At 43.9% G+C, this 17,516-nt stretch overlaps 1 protein-coding gene and 1 pseudogene across 5 annotated transcripts in view; one reads left to right on the top strand and one right to left on the bottom strand.

Moving 5' to 3' along the window:
- LOC146179291 (complement C3-like) overlaps positions 1-17,516 on the top strand; it is an 88,841-nt gene that overhangs the window by 33,908 nt on the left and 37,417 nt on the right. For all 5 annotated transcript variants that reach the window (XM_084578949.1, XM_084578950.1, XM_084578951.1 and 2 more), the window contains exons 11-20: positions 2,297-2,473; positions 3,487-3,615; positions 3,942-4,007; positions 6,641-6,838; positions 7,343-7,492; positions 7,717-7,846; positions 8,000-8,053; positions 11,956-12,156; positions 12,426-12,582; positions 13,189-13,417. In XM_084578949.1, the coding sequence (XP_084435075.1) occupies positions 2,297-2,473; positions 3,487-3,615; positions 3,942-4,007; positions 6,641-6,838; positions 7,343-7,492; positions 7,717-7,846; positions 8,000-8,053; positions 11,956-12,156; positions 12,426-12,582; positions 13,189-13,417 (1,491 nt within the window). The remainder of the gene's footprint in view (positions 1-2,296; positions 2,474-3,486; positions 3,616-3,941; positions 4,008-6,640; positions 6,839-7,342; positions 7,493-7,716; positions 7,847-7,999; positions 8,054-11,955; positions 12,157-12,425; positions 12,583-13,188; positions 13,418-17,516) is intronic.
- On the bottom strand, positions 10,323-11,508 carry LOC146179292 (uncharacterized; annotated as a pseudogene).

The following is a 17,516-nucleotide window of genomic DNA, read 5'->3' as shown; positions in this document are numbered from 1 at the left end:
GTCCAGATCCTCCACCCTGTGTCGAAAACTCGAATACAGTTTGAACATGCGGACTTAGTTGTTCACCCGGTTTAAGTGTGTTGCGTGCTTTAGAAATGTATATAAAGCCCAGCCTGATTCACCACAATAAATGTCTTTGCTGAATGCGTTTGTGTTGCTTTAAATATTATACAGCCGTGTTGGCTAAAGCGTAGCTGATATGTTTTATTTTTTGTAACCTATTTATTTGAATGTTGAAGTCGGCAATAAAGAAAAAAAAACTACATATGTGAACGCAGAAATAAATAGGATTGATGCCACTTGTTACAATTATTTTTCTGTACTCTTTTTTTTTTTTTCAATTTGCAACCATCTAATAAATTACCAACATAATCCTTGAAGGTGTGTCTCCTTTACGCTGCTTTATGTGACGTTCTTTAATCTAAATAGCCAGAAACCAGTCGCAAACTCAACCGGTTGTTGGGATATGACAATGCGTACACAGTGCAGTAACCCGTCCACCGTAATTTTGTCCCGCCTTCTTTGTGTGCATGTTACCTTTAGTTGTGTTAAGAGACACTTCTGAGCCGAAATAATGTTTAACTCACTGACAGAAAACCAGTGACGAGAAAGAAGTTATGGGGCCTATACCGTTGAGGGATTGGAAATACGCCTCATACTTTCGCGGCCGTGGTGCACATTAGCAAAATTAATTTCAAAAGGAATTAATTATTACTGCAAAATTACTGCGAACAAGTACTTCATTGCATTTACAAAAAGCGAGAATATAATAATATTAAAGTAGTTTAATTGCTGTAAACAAAATTGCCATGCCAGACTCGGAAATGGATAATGGATGAACCTTGCAATACATTTATATATATATATATATATATATATATATATATATATATATATATATATATATATATATATATATATATATATATATATATATATATACATATATGTAAGGCGATCTATTTTATTCTGAGATTTGGCACCACTTGAATAAATTCAGTACTGGTGCTGCAATAGCATAGGATAGGAAGAGTGAATATGCGCATCGAACCCTAAGCCATAGTGAAGTTCTGGTGCTTTCTGGTACACTAATACTCTGAGCAGTTCTTCTCCCACAACTTCACAAAAGAAAAAATGGCCATCTTGGTATTGGCTTTTAAAAACGTAACGTTTTGAAGCGCCTAACTTTTGAGGTACGCTGTAGCAGAGAGTTCCGGATAATTCAGGCCACCTGGTGGTGTTTCGTACACTAACATCGTGTAGGTCACGGGAGCCTTTCGCGTCCAGTCTAAATTGAAACGCGGCAGCATAGGCTGGGTTGAAATCCGGTTCTCCCGAATCAGTAGCCAAATACTCTATCCAGCGAGCCATCGCTGATATATATAAACAAGCTTGACATATACATCTTTTTATGGCACCACAGGGTCGAGGACAGATACGGAGAAAGACAGACCAAGTGCTGTCTGTCTTGGTCTGTCTTTCTCCGTATCTGTCCTCGTCCCTGTGGTGCCACAACAAGATGAATACTTACCAACTTTCCCAGTTTTCTACTCTCGTTCCTGACATATATTTCAGCAAACGTTTCCAGGGCGCCTGGAAGATGCTAGTAGCTATACTCGGGCCTTTATTCTGTCGGCCTTTTTTGTTAGCTTGACAGCGCGCACTGCTTCCGCGGGGCCTCCGCTGGCACGCGGGTCTCTACAAAGTTTCCAGTGTCACTGTGCGTTCAGTCACTTCTTTTTCCCATACCCGGCAGCGTATTCAATGTACCTCTCTCTGCATCCCTGTCGTTGCTGGTACCTGTGAGGTGAGGTACCTATGTGCGTGCGATATCAGTGCTCTTTAGACTTCAGGTGCTCGCTATCTAACCGTGCCCCTCAAATGCTAGTCTTCACTGTGGCTGTAGTTAAAGCGCTTGGCTGCTGAGCCCAGGGGTGCAGGTTAAATCCCGGCGCGGCGGCCGCCTTTTGATGGTGCACAACGTCAGGGCACGTTACAGCCCTTGATATGGTTGCAATTCACCCGAAGGGCTTCTGAAGCGACAGCGTCCGTTCAACAGCGCTATCTCGAGGTTTACTACTGTCAAGTTTACGTCCTTGCATTTGTAAAGGCTTGTAGCGTTTCGTACTTGGTGTACATTGAAAGGATGAAGCTATGGAATACCATTTGTGTCTCTGCATCGCTCCATTTAACAATTGTTGGAGAATCGACAGCGGCCGCACAAGTTGCCCGTAAAATGATGGCTGTTTCGGTTCTATTTTGTTTAAAATTTACCTGTTTGATTTGATAACCGCAGGCTGACGTCAAGAATCTGAACGGGAAGCCTGCCGCTGGAATACCTTGCGTAATTGATGTTCTGGACGATCAGGAGCAGGGTGTTCATGTCGTTCCTGCCGAGTCATTCACGGACGCCACTGGAAGGGTGGCCTTTCTGGTGCAGACTAATCGACGTCATACGAGGATTAAAGCGAAGGTGAGGAAGCATATACGGTTGTAGACGTCACGAGGAAACCGTAATTTGGTTTCCCATTTGATAGAATGCAAATCAAAGAAAATAGACTGAGTCTGTAACAGTTCTCGCGCCTTCAAAAACAAAAGAAAATAATGCAACTTTCAAAATGTCGCTTTTAATTGACGATGAGCGTTTTAAGTGAGAATAAGAGAACCTGACATTACTTTTGTGTGCGCGAAACAAAAACAAAACTGGCAGATGGTTTCACTCTGCCAATGAACGTAATGTATCGTGCGAAACTGTCTAAATCTTGACTGTTCATGCACACATAACAACTTTCTGACCTAATTCTGGTGGTGACCCATCCCAATCTCGAGGGTGGGCTAAGTCTATCTTGAGGGCAGGCTAAGTCGGTTTTGAATATGGGTGAACTTAATTTTCGAAATCGATAAAGATATTTTTAGGGGCTGGCCTCTATTTTTGGGGCGGGCCAACAGGTGCTCACCTTTAATGCACCTTAATGTGACAATGCGGTAGCGATGTGTTTAGATGCGCTGGGCTCCGAGGCAAGTTAGTGAAGACGAAGGAAAACAATGTACAGCCTGGGAGAGAGAGCGAGAGAGAGAAATATAGAGATAGAGGGAAAGGAGGCTAGTTAAATACGCAGCGCGATCGACTGCGGCGATAACTATAGAGGCTTCATACTCGCTTTCGACTAGAAGTAACTGGGTTCCAAACCGCTCTAGTCCACTCTATTTGCATGAGGTGGTGTTGTGCTGATGCCCGGCAGACAATGTCGCTTCACGGTCAAGCCTTACACCCGACCTGTGTTTTGCAGGTTTTGCTAAAAGAAAGCAACATCTTATTTTTGAACCTGGATTTGATCGCCATAACTCACCTCGTGCATCAGTAACCAGAAGAACCCGCTATTCTCACAGAACTCCGTTTGCTGAACCCATTGCAGTGGAAGATATACGTATTCTCCCTACGCTGTCATGAAGAGGGCCAATGTTTGACATGTTGTATTGTTGCAGGTGCAGACCCGGGACCCAAATTACCTCTCCCACCAGCAGTCCGAAGGAAACGTCTACGTCGAGGCATTCAACTCTCCAGTCCAAGCTTTCGTGGCACTAAAACGAATAGACACAAGAAAATCGTTCACTGTGAGTGGATAACCAATTGGTAGTATTTATATCAAGTGTATAATGAACGCAAGTGAGAAGCGCGATATTGTTGATGTTTTCTTTGATACGTTTTCTAAACATTTTAAACTTTGATCGCTTAATAAAATGAAAACTTTATTTTTATTGGTCTATAACCTACTGTACATTCTAGGCATATTAAAGCTCGATCACGCTCGAGCTGCGCGGACCTTAGGTTAACGTAGACCAATTTTCAGCATGTTTTAGGCCTATTAGAGACTTGATAACATTGCAGCTTGGTCGATCTTTCGTTAATGTGGACATGTTTCATGCGCTTACTTTTTCAGGTTGGAGAGTACTTCGACAGCAGGGTTATAACTGAGCCTGCAGACATTTCACCACTCTACTATCTTGTAAGTGCACCCAAGGTGACGCCCTGAGCGTAAAAGAGATTTCCCTAAATATCCTATCATGGCAAATGCATTCGCAGTGCCAGTTGTTTTGTTGGAAAGCATGGCTACAGGTATGACATTTATCTCAAGATCTACCTTACGATAAACTGCTTTCGACTACGCAGCTTCAATTATAGCAGACGCTGTACCCGGAAGTGAAGAGGAAAACACACCTTTTTATTTTTTATTCTCTACTTAGACAAATCAGACAGATTGCGTACTGGTGCTAGCTAGAACCATGGTAACGAAACAGCGTACTGAAGTGAATGTTTGCGTCTTGTAGTTCCCCTAGATTATAGACCAGGATGAGCGGGTGTTGGTGAGAAACCTGAAAGTAATTGCTTTTTAACATAACTAACGATTCGTATTGGCCTGAATATAGAACGGTGAAATAATAAAACAGCTAAACAGCTAGGTATATCAATGGCCAAAATTCTTGAATGCAGAGGTCACTAACACATCACACTGATGACTTTTATCCTCCGGCTCACAAAATCCTCCGTTCTAGATTTAAACAAATCTTGAAATCAGAAGGGCTTTTTTACAAGTATGAGAGTAGCTTATGGGACAAAGCTTGGATCATCCAGCTTAGATTTGGCCTAAAAGAACAAATCAGAATGCGGTTTTCAACCTTGGGCGAAGCGCTGTCGAGGGCCTAATTACAAAGCTTCGAGCAGAGGAGGTATGCGTTCCTGTTGCGGAAAGTGGAAAGCAGAAAAGATTTTCACTATGACAACTAGTGGCCAGGGAATTCGAGCGATGCGTCGCACTTTGTCCTCCTTTGAAGGTGACGGGAAGCAGCGATCAGTTGCAGAACTCATTTGCTCCCACCTTTTCCGAAAAATTGGAGGCAATGTCGGATATTCTTTCGTAATACTGCATCCTTGCCCTGCCGGGCCATACACAAAAATACACACATCCGTTTCGTGACTTCCGACTTTACAGTAACATTCTGCAGTTTCATTCAGTGGCAGTTTATGGATAACAAACGAATCATTGGTGTTTTATAATTTTCATTCCCTAACTATGCTAGCAGAATATAAAAAAAGAAAGGTCCAGTCGCACAATTTGACTTTTCCATATGCCACGATTTTAACAACAGTTAGAAGTTACGGTGGTCTATAGAACAAAAAAAAAAAAAAGAAAAGCCGTAGAGGATTGAAGAAAACTCTATAGACATAACACGATAGTTATTCAATAGCTGAAGGGCTACAGATAGTGGATCATATTTTTCTCGTGGTCCGGCCGTTGTTACAACTTCCCCCATTAATTAGCGGTTGTACGCACCTGTGTCATCATCATGATGATGATGATGATGATGATGATTTTTCTCGTGGTCCGGCCGTTGTTACAACTTCCCCCATTAATTAGCGGTTGTACGCACCTGTGTCTAGCACTAGCTACTTAGAAATCAATATTTTTTTTTTTCAGTCACGACAGTCAGCACCCTTGACGATCTTACAGCCTGTTTTAATAGTAGTGGGGCTGCAAAGTATAATTATGAATTTCTTGCCACCAATCAACATCACAAAAACATATCACTATTACCTTAAAGATACCCAATTTCAACAGTACTACATAAGCGGAGTGAGTGTACAGGAAATCGAGGGCCTCTTTTAGAAGGCTGCTTCTTGCTAGCTTCCCATTAATTCCAGTCATGGCTAAGTGATGAAAGAACAGAGCGAAAAAAAAAAAGAAGAAGGAATGCACGAAAACACAGGACGGGAACGGACGGGCACCCGTTCCGTGTTTGCGTGCATTCGTTCGTCCTCTTTTTATTTGCGCTGTTCTTTCATCACTTTGCAATGAACCAACTAGCTCAGTCTCGATTCAACGAAGTCTCGATTCAACGAATTACAGTCATGTCCCACAAAGGGATCCCTTTAGCAAAATATAAATAAAAAGTAAACATTACAATTTGCAGTATATCGACGACGTGTATAAATGAATGCATTTGAACTATCCGAAGTTCTGAAGGGCTGTAGCTGTAGCCTGAAAGGTAGTTTTTCAAATGTACTGCGCATATATGGCGCTTTACAAAATCGGTGCTGACATGAATAAAATGAGCTTTTGGGCAAGTTGGTATGGTGTGTTAGACAAAACTCCGGAGCAAAAACTAGGTTAAAACAATGTCGCATTCGTCTGTGCGTGTGTGTCGTCATGATGTGGAAATGAGTTTATTCCCTTTTGTTATCTCGTGAGCGTTAGGAGAGAGTAAGCCCTAACACACACAAGGAGTTCTTTCTGCAATCAGTGTATCAAATAGAATTCATGGGAGCACCTGTAAGCGCTAGATGGATGTAAAAAAGGTGTACGTGCCTGAAACACTTCTTTTACACCCCTCAAACACACAGCTTATATCTTTGTACTCTGAAATGCGAAACGATCTTTTCAAGTGAGCTTACGAGCACACCCACTCAGAAACTTGCAGAGCGATTCAGTATGGCTGCAGTGCTGAATGGGAGTAACATAGGGTGCATTTCTGTTGCACATCCTTTGTGCAACCATCTGGGTGTTAAATAAGGTGCATATGGTTGTGAACCTCGAACACGATTTCGAGATACTTTTACATGACCGCTTTTTGGTATTTTCAGGTGACAAATCGTGGCCAAGCTAAGATACACGGCATACTGGAGGGCACTGGGAGCAGCGCTCAAAGATCGCTACATTTCACGGTCACTAGAGACATGAGTCCCACAGTGCGCGTTCTTGTGTACGCCTTTCACCGCGGTCACCTAATCGCCGACTCGCTCACCATTGAAGTTGAGGAGCTCTGCACGGAGACGTCCAACGTAAGCATATGCGTTTGCCTTTTTTGAACCACATTTGCGGCAGTTTTGGAAATATCTGTAATGAGACTTGCAAAAACAGCGAAGAACAGTGTGCTCTTTGTTTAGTTCGCCGGTAAGAAATATTGAGCGAGGTAGTCAAAAATGCACGTATCAAAATATATCAAATGCAATTGTGAGGTCCATGCACTCATCCACCAAGGTTACTGAAATAAACGTACATTATCTGTGTTTGAAGAAGCAAACTTAAATTGATATGATTTGTTAGTTAGTACTGCTGATGAAGTTGTTAATTTTCGAAATATATAGTCACATTTTCGTAGGTACTTCATTTTGACCTGTATCACTTGCAGACCAACGAATGAGCGTACATTATTCTATGCTTTCAGCTTAGCAATTTACTTTTCCTTCGTTCTCAGAGCCATAATTTTGTCCATGTTCGCTGTGACTGCTTACCTGCGCATTTCAAGGTTACAATAATGGTTTTGTTTCCTCACACGTGCGCAGATTAGAATTGAACCGGACTTCAGGAGTGACCAGCCTGGCACCAATGGTTCACTTAAAGTGCACGGTTCAAGTGGAACACGCGTTGGTATCTTGGGCGTGGACAAGGCAGTCTACATTCTCAACAACAAGGGCCTCCTAACTCGTGAGAAGGTATGCAAACTATCCTTACTAAATTCATCGTGCAGCGAATCGACAGGTTGATAGCAAGCAGAGACTCATATTCGCTGAGTGATTTATCAGGTCGTGCGAACTCACCAGGGGTATGATCCGAAATAATTGAGAGACCTTCGTCAGTTGCGATGCCATTGTCGACTTTCTCTGAGATTCGTCTGCACGAATAATGTTTTGCATCTCTGGGTGAATTTTCTTGGCAGCTCTTTACGACTCTGAAATCTCATGAGCTAGGCTGCGGACCTGGTGGGGGATTGTCGTCGGAAGAAGTCATCTCTAATTTTGGCGTCGTCGTGGTATCGGAAGAAGGCACCGAGAACGTCGTCAGGACAGGTATTTCTTCTATGTACCCACTTTTACGAATTAGGTGGCATCCTATTATAAAAACGCGAGACACATTTCTCGCTCCTCGACGATATAGAACTCACGATTCTTGAGGCTATTTTGCTGAAATTCATTCATTTTTATTTTCTTCTACACTTTCAGAAAGCAGCTGCGAAGCTCGAGATCGTCGCCGCAGAAGTGTTATAACAAGGGCACGTGAGTACGCCTCCGTTCAAGGAAATTAAAAAAAAAAGACAGTGTTCAAATAGAGCAACAGAAAAAAAAATTGCCCACGATTACGTTACTTCCTAATGCGAAATGTGAGCGCAGTTCACCAGCTCTTTCACCTTTTCGATAGATTGAGGCAGAGATTTCGAGCAGGACACGTATGACAATTACAGACAACTTTTTAAAATTTTTCACACGTATTCCTTCAAGAAACACTGTACTAACTGTTCTTGGCTGTCATGAGAGAAGTTTTGTGGTCGGAGAAATGAAGAGAGCAATTGAGTTATCAGGAGGTTACGGGAGGCAGCGAGCGCGTGGGCCTATAGGAACGTTGCGCGAAGAACAGATAGCATCGACTGACTGATGCCGCTGACACCGCTAGCGAGTGAAGCGAGTAAGAACGGGATGCACGCACCGTGATCCGGCGTTTCGGCAACCGGAGAGCACCCTCGCCGCCACGCCGGAAGAGGGCGGACCCTCTCTTCCTCTTTCTGAATGGCTGCGACGGTGTTCCATGCAGTCACGTTGTCTTGACTCGCTAGCGGCGCTAGCCGCCCCCCCCCCCCCCCATCCTTTCTTTTCTCATTCTTTCCTCGTGTTCTCCGGTTGCTGCGTGCGCCCCATCGTTCACCGCTGAGTGTACCCCCCCTCGCCCTCTTCCTGCGAGGCTCCGGTTGCCGAAGCGCCGGCTCGAACTGGGGGGATGAAAGGAGGCGGAGTGGGTTACGAGGCCGACGGACGCGGCCGACGTCGACGACGACGCGAAACCAAGGAACGGGCGTCAAAGCGCTGCGCTCTAAAAAGTACATCGAAGACGAGAGCAACGTTTGCTCTACCAATTTTTTTCCTGGAGGCCTCTCCTGCAGTGGCGGCAGTTCTTGCTAGAGATGTATTAATGGTATGTACAGCCTTTGTCAAAAGTTTAGAATCCAGAAGGTTTGCTTTGAAGCCATATATTATGACTTCTTTGACAACCCTGAAAGTTCTAGCCATTGGAGAGGGTAGGACGAAAAATCTTGCCTTCAGCAAGTTTGGAAACCTGGGAGTGCATCAAGAGCCATATAGTATGACTCAGTCAGAAGTAGACCCCCTGGCTCTAAACGTTTGACAAAGGGCACACACTACACGATGTACCGAAGCCCGGCAGCGCCTGCTCTTAATTCGCCACAATCATGAAGGCCAGTTTTGAGACCAGTTTCTCATACGTTATGATTAGAGCTGTGACCAGCCGGATTGTTGGATTTCTTGCAAGGGGCGTGGGGAACATTCCTGTAACAGAACGCTTAGGTGACATCTCGGCCCGCAACTATGTGTGCATACTGTTACAGTATGTATTTTTAGAGCGCAGTTACAATAAATTACGTCATGTCATTTCGAATGAATTGTTTTTAGCCGATACATAACCCCCCATCTCACCCCTACATGGCGCTGTGCTTCATTCAGCTTTGATAAACTGAAGAAATGAGGCTTACGGGCTTCCTGATAACCTGTGGCGGAATTTAAAGGGTGCGCGTATTATCACTCATGCGGTTTCCGGCATTATAACGCGTAAAGGTGGAGCAACCTACTTTTTCCAATATATGGTTTGTCCTCGAGGAGACTAAATATGGTAGCTGTTCGTTTGTGGTCTGTCTCGAAGGGAGCAATGCTTCCTCTCTGAAACAATACTGGCAGTGTGAAATTCAGGTTAGGCCCGAAGCAGCATCCCACTAGCTCTTAATTCATTTATTTATACCGCCAGCCCCAAATGTGGCTATGACAGAATTGGAAAGACAGAACAGTAAAAAATCAATAGAACAGTGAGTTTTACAGATCACCTTGAGAAGTATAGCTATACAAAAAATATTGGATAATGATCGTCTTTAGAGACAAAAACAAACAAACAGGAGGCCGAATAACATCAGAAATCATGGCAGTAGCTTTCTTTTGCAAAAATAACGCAGCTGCCATGAACTAATGGTACAAGGAACTCATCTGAAGGGTGTAGATATTCATTTAATCACGTGGACCAAGCTACAAAGTCTGGAAGAGGGTCTTAATCTTCGTTATTTTTTTATTCAATTACCCTAAAGGCCCTTTACGGGCATTACATGGGGGGGGGGGGGGGAGGTTACATAGTTGAATACAAGACAATATGTTCTACACTTTCAATACAATACCAACTCCAGCACATATAAATGGACAAAATAACAAAGACTGTGGTTAATAGTAATAACAAAAATGTTGAATTGACCTTGTGCTGAATGTGGCCTATCCACTAAGAATTTGTTTTCCAGAATTTCTTCAGCTTCTGTATGAAAGCATCATGATTTAATGCGGAAACAATATCTTCAGGCAATTTGTTCCAGTGGTGGATGGTAAGAAATAATGGCGAGTGACTAAGAAGATGCGTACGTGAAAATGTGGGTTCAATTTTGAAGTTATGATCTAAGCGCGGAAATATCCGGTGGGCGGGTCTGATATAACATGTAGCGAACGATGAGTGACTATAATAGAGCCTGTGAAAGAATGATAATAGTGATACCAGTCTTCGCTTTTCAAGTGATGATAAGTTTAGCGATGCTTTTATGGCGGTTATGCTGCATTGGCGAGAGTAGTTTTTCGTCAAACCGGCTCAAACTTGTTGATTAGGTACATTTGACGCGGATTCCAAACTAAAAAGGCGTATTCTATTTTCGAGCGGACGAGGGCCGTGTATGCCAAAAGTTTGGTAGCAGGATTAGCTTGGTGCAAATGACGCCTGATGAAGCCAAGTGCTTTGGATGATTTGCTTACAATTGCATCGATGTGGTTGTTCCATGTTAGATCAGAGGAAAGATGAACCCCTAGGTATTTCAGAAGCAGCTGATCTTAAAACAAACATTCCGCATAGCATTCCGCATAATGGGTGAATTCGCTATTACGATTTCTTGATGTTTCATTAGTTTCGTTTCAAGTGGTGGTTTAGCGTGCTTAGCGGTGTTCTATGATTTGATTGATTATTCACACAGAGCAAAGGAAATTGAAGCTGGGCATTTTATCAAGAAGTACTTTGGTTTTGGCTGGTTGGTTGATAGCCAAGGTTGATTTGGAGGACGGCGCGAAAGAGACAGGCCCAAGGAACGACAATGAAAACAACGGGACAGGCGCCCATTGTTTTCGATGCATGGGTCGTCGTTTTGTAGCGAAAGCTACATTGGCCACGAGCAAGGAGTTTCGCGTGGCGGGAGGCACAGAGCCTTTGCCTAGCAACCGCCACAACTGGCGCTCGCCGCGCGCTCGCCGCGCCCTCTGACAATCAAGAAGCAACCAGAAGAAGAGGAAGATGTCTTGTCTTTAATGTAACAACAATATAGCTAGACATAGTGAGTAGCGCATCTTAATTCTCCTTCTCTAGCGTGAGGGTGAGGGTAATGATGATAGGTTAGTCAGCGGCGCATTTCGGGCTAGCGTGTACTCGGCATAGGACAGTATTGAATTGGACTCGATTAGATTATTGGATTGGATTGCACTCGATTGGTCTGGTTTGGATTGAATTGGGCAGGATTGGTTGGTGTGTTGTGTTGTGTTGTTTTGTTTTTGGCACATAAGCAACTAAGGCTATCATGCGCCAAGGACTGGTTGCATTGTATTTCACTGGAATGAACCGTACTTGATTGGATTGGATTTGATTAGACTAGATTGGTTTGGATTGGATTAGATTAGATTGAATTACAATGGATTGGATGAAATTGGATTGGATTAGAGAGGAGTAGGCAGCCCAGCGTCAGACGCAGATACTTTCGCTACGTATATCCAGGCCTAGCAGATCTAAGCCACGGCCAATTTCTTTTTGTGTTTCTTCCTTGTTCCTGCGTCTTTCGTGCCATCCTTATAATCAAGCCTGGCATCGATGTCTTTTAATTTTGCAGAAAGGAAATACAAACAAGACCCGTTCTTGCACGAGTGCTGTGCGCTGGGACTGAAGCCTGACCGGATTGGCCGTTTCTGCCGTGTGCGCGCCGAAATTGTGCGGCGTTACATGAGTCTAGAGAAAGGAGAGAGGGGCGGCAAGTGCGCTGACGCATTCCAGGAATGCTGCGAGAGCGCCACCACCAGACCCATGGGCTCATGTGAGGCGCTGTCCCTATTGCCATCGGTTTCAGCGCTGGGAAATGCATGCCTGATGTGCACCGTTATAACTAAATCAAACAAAATGGATAGTAGCCTTGAAGTGTTTAAATACATGAAAAACAATAATTCATGAAGAGAAAAGTGTTTACATCTGTTTATATCTGCAAGTTATCGCATAATGATGTTCATTCGTAGGGCTTTATATCAGTTAACTAGTTTTTGCGCCAGAATGCATTTATAAGTTCGATTGTCCTATATTGGTTTGCAGTAAGCCCAAACATGGAAAAGATACCTTACGACCCCGAAAGGACGCGTTCGGGCGTTGAATTCGTGGTGGATGAGACGTTTGAAGGTGATGCGTCGGCGGACACTATGATACGCAAGGACTTTCGGGAGACCTGGCTCTTCGACGAACAAGTGATCGGGTAATGCGGCCTTGAAATGAATAAACGAATGTCAATCAATCAATCAACTCAAACAATACGTATGCCAGTAAAAATTAACTCATAAACCAATACGGTAAGCATTTATTCTATCAATTCTACCACTCAAATAATCAGTCAATCACTAAAGTGAGAAAGTATTCAATGAATGAGCTAATAAATTAATCAATCAATATGCATCAATGATAAATTAAATAATGAATCAGATAATCAGTATATTGGTTAAATTGCCTAGTTTTGACTGAAATTGTAATTTGAAACTTGTATAACGAGAGAGAGTTTGAGTCTGGCCGAGATGTTTGGAAATGTTTGAGCTGGAAGGTTTACGACTGTCACCACGATGCACCCGATATCGGTATCGTTGTTCCGACCTTGTTGCATCGCGACCTATGCCACTAGGAAAGACAGGAAAGCTTACATTTGAATAGATTGTAGTCCCAAGTCAGACTTCTCTCGCACCATTAATGTATCGAGGGTAGGAAAGTTAACAGTAAAAAGTAATAAGGGCAGGACAAAAAAAAATATGTTACTGTACCCTTTCTACAGCCCATCAGGGCGATTGTACATTTTGTACATCTCACTTCCCAGGCCGGACGGCGTAGCCGACTTCTCAGTCAGCCTACCGCACAGCATCACCACGTGGTCGGTGCAGGCGGTGAGCGTCTCTCCAGTGGGGGGAGTTTGCGTTCCCAAGGCGGAGGAGGTGCGCGTCTTCCAGCCCATCTTCCTTCAGGTGGCACTGCCTTACAAGGTGGTGCGTAACGAGCAGATTGAGGTGCTCGTCACCGTCTACAATTACGGAAGCGAGTCCATCAGGGTGAGTGCACACATTTGACATGGTGCGGTGGACTTTCGAGTGACCTGTTCGGAGGGCAGTCACCTTACTTTTCACAAGAGAGGGCACGGAGAAGACTGTTTTTTCTGAGGCTTTGACTCGTCCGTCTTGAAATGGCTTCTCCTCAGCAGCTGATTTCTTGGGGTAAATGCCAGAGTTTAAAGCAGGAAATGATGGTAGCTTTAATCCGCAGTTACGGCATCATGGTATACTGTCATGAGTGCTTCCACAAATGTTAACCTACAGCCAACGACGATCACTGCTTCTGTAAGCGTTGAAATCTCTTTCTCACTTTAGCTCTCCTGGTTGTAACTTTGCAGGGAGGGTCATTTCATTTTAAGGCCATATGGTCATCGTACCAGCAGTTAGGATCACGTGATCATGACGTCATTAATTTTGTCTGTAGAGTAATTTTATGGGCAGTATGAGTAGGAGTGTGGCCATCGATCTCTCTCTAATCCACTGACCTCTAACAGGCAACTGTATGCCGCATTCCCGCTTTCCTAGGCATGTCTGACTAAAGCCATCGAAAGTTGAATGGCTTACACCGGAATTCAGTGATCTGCAATGTATTTCAATACAAAACCTAGCGACTTTCGATCTTCCTTTCGCAGTATTTAGCGTTATATATCTTCGTGTAGTATCAGCTGTTATATGAAATGAATAGGCAAGCTTAATGCGAGAAATTTTTGGACGGTTTGGGGAACCCTGCATTTACAAAACTTTCATCCTGCTTCGATAAAGGGGCACGTAACATTGCAGCGCGTTGCTGTCCGGTTCTTGTCTTTCGAGTGCACAAAATCGTTAAGGAAATGTGGATTAGGCTAAGGCCCCACTGAGGTAGCTCAGTGGTTAGGGCGCTCAACTACTGTTGGATTCCGGCCATGGCGTCCACGCTTCGATGAAGATGAAACGGAAGACACCCGTGTACTTTGCGATGTCAGTGTACGGTAAAGAACCAACCTCAGATGGTCGGAATTATCGTGAGCTCTCCACTAGGGCGTTCCTTGTAGCCTCAGATTCTCGGAATTGTCGTGAGCTCTCCACTAGGGCGTTCCTTGTAGCCTGAGTCCGTTTGGGACGTTAAACACTATGGAACATAAATCATAACCGATTAGGCTAAGTTAACTTTAAAACAGAATTTTCGCGTAACAAAATCGAGAAAAGGTAGGCCCGTCCTTCGAATGGCCACAGTCGTACCAGTTGCAGGCAGCCGACGTGTCGTCGTATCGATGGTGCTTGACAATGCTTATTGTTTTATGACATCGTTCATCTGCTAGACACATGCTGTTATCCTGTCTATATTGCGCGATCAGCTTTGTACACCTGCATCTACTGAGGAGCGCTGAATTTTCGGGCTTGTCGTCAGGAACTAGCGCCAGGGTGTAATGGCCGACGAAAAAGATGGATGGAAGAGAAGCAATGTTTTTAAAGTTCACTGCACCACGCATGACGAATGAAAGCATATTTAGACAAAACACTTCGCTCGGTGCAATAAGCTTCCGTCTTTGAAGCCCACGAAGTAAAGCAAAATTGTTCGTACAACCCCCAGGTAGTAGCCATGCATGTCCTCTTTCCCGTCGAGTCGAGACACAACTCGATGCATGAAACAGCTGCCCGAGGAACGCTTCTGCCTGCAAATAAATGGTATAGCTTGGGCTTAGAGCACTGGAACTTGCATAGCAATGAAGCCCAGTAGTGACGACGCTAGCTGGACGGTATGACAAAGAGCAGAGATGATCGAGGCTCCATGTGTGTCGCTTGCAGCGGCATATCCTGTCTTCTGCTGGTGTCGTCCCAATTAAATTCATAGAGTCCGCTTTTCAGAAACCTGTTTCCCGCATACTTTGCGAGTATTCTCGCGCAACCAACTGTGCAACAAATAGAATTGCCGCGGAAAAAGATGAGAGTTGACAGACTGCGAATTTGAAAATGGAAAGTGCGACCGAAAAACCACGTTAATTACTAATTTCGTGCTGTGTCAGAAACTGACTTCCTGGTCAAGGCCACTTACTCTCGCTGGCTTCCACCGGTACCCTATTCGCGATACAGCTATCAAAACCACCTGATTATACAACCTCGGTCGCGCTGTGCCCACTCGCCTTTTTCCCTCTGCAGTAAAGTGACTTATTAAAACGCGATGCGCCAGTCACCGGGGCTGCATTTTTCTATATTTCATCGTCAAGAAATAAAGTTTTTCCGTCTGAGACATCCTGTTCTCCTGCTTTGAACCATAGCCTCCTATAATGAAACACGACATAATGCTAAATCGGTGCTCTTCTCTGCACGTAACGCACATTGTGGAGGCTCGCCCGCAGTACCGAGTGCTCCAGCGTGCCAAGTCAATCGCGGGCGGGCCTCAAACAAACTCATACTGTGTGGAATGTACAATATTGTATTATACTCATTTACCTCTTAACCTAAACTGTCCTTTCTTCCTTTCTTCCTGTCGCTCACCTCTTTGATTTCTCCTATACCCGTCTCCTTACTATCCCTTTATTTCCACCGCCCCAGTTCAGGTGCTTCAGCTTATTTCGATAGCAGATACCGGGGCAGCAAAGGTCTTTTCCCTCCTTTATTTTTATTTTATTCTATTATAATAAAGAACCACTTACTACTACTACTACTACTTCTCTGCACATACAAGTGTTCTCGATGGTAATGGAGGCTCACTCCCTTTCTTATAGTTAAAGGCAGCAGATACTTCAACTACAGCATGTCTGACAGAAAGTGGGGTATGAATCACATGCCCATATAAACTTCCCATGAATGAATCTTATTGACTCTACCACGCTGTTTCTAACTCTTGTTGTATTCGTTTGCGTAATATATAACATGAAAAAGAATCCGCAGAGGTTCCTTAATTGCGAAAACCTAGAAAGAGCTGAATTTACTTGATACATAGATGCCTAGCTGGGCACCGATAGGCGCATCATTGAGATTGTGCAAAGAAATGCAAAACACATTCTTTAGCTTTTGGCTGCATGCTAGACCGCTAAGCAGCGATGATTTTAATAAGTTTTGAATTTAGAAGTTTTGTTTGGCTACATGTACGTTTAATTGTAAAACAGTGACGGTTTATGCAGTGACGAAGTGTGATTAAGTGCGGCTTACGGGGCAGGCATTCGGGATACATCGGGCCAACTCAGGGCTGTTTTGAAATCAAGGCTACAGCGTGAAAAAGGTCACAGTAGTAAAGTCGTGCCCGTGCCTAGTGACATGCACCATGAGTTTACAGGAAACGACAATGAGAGCCTTTTTAAAGCGCATAACGCGCTCGCACTTGTCGCTCATATCCGTTCCCGAACTTGTGTGCGCCTCATACAAAAAGCTCAAGCACCCCTTGTAATGTCGGGCCTTTATAAAATCTCGACAAATAAAAAAGTTGGTTGGGGTATAGCTTTTGTTAAACCAGGTAGCTTCTTCTTCTTCTTTTCCTTTTTCTTTCTCTTCTTCCTTCTCTTCTTCCTTCTCTTCTTCCTTCTCTTCTTCCTTCTCTTCTTCCTTCTCTTCTTCCTTCTCTTCTTCCTTCCCTTCTTCCTTCCCTTCTTCCTTCTCTTCTTCCTTCCCTTCTTCCTTCCCTTCTTCCTTCCCTTCTTCCTTCCCTTCTTCCTTTCTCTTTCTGTTTCTCTTTTCCTTTCTCCTCTTTTCCTTTCTCCTCTTTTCCTTTCTCCTCTTTTCCTTTCTCCTCTTTTCCTTTCTCCTCTTTTCCTTTCTCCTCTTTTCCTTTCTCCTCTTTTCCTTTCTCCTCTTTTCCTTTCTCCTCTTTTCCTTTCTCCTCTTTTCCTTTCTCCTCTTTTCCTTTCTCCTCTTTTCCTTTCTCCTCTTTTCCTTTCTCCTCTTTTCCTTTCTCCTCTTTTCCTTTCTCCTCTTTTCCTTTCTCCTCTTTTCCTTTCTCCTCTTTTCCTTTCTCCTCTTTTCCTTTCTCCTCTTTTCCTTTCCCCTCTTTTCCTTTCCCCTCTTTTCCTTTCCCCTCTTTTCCTTTCCCCTCTTTTCCTTTCCCCTCTTTTCCTTTCCCCTCTTTTCCTTTCCCCTCTTTTCCTTTCCCCTCTTTTCCTTTCCCCTCTTTTCCTTTCCCCTC

This window comes from Amblyomma maculatum, chromosome 9 (genome assembly GCF_055883805.1).
Source record: "Amblyomma maculatum isolate TAMU_Amacu chromosome 9, ASM5588380v1, whole genome shotgun sequence".
Lineage (NCBI taxonomy): Eukaryota > Metazoa > Arthropoda > Arachnida > Ixodida > Ixodidae > Amblyomma > Amblyomma maculatum.
Note: the sequence above shows the minus strand (reverse complement) of the source record. Positions and strands in the feature narration are given on the sequence as shown.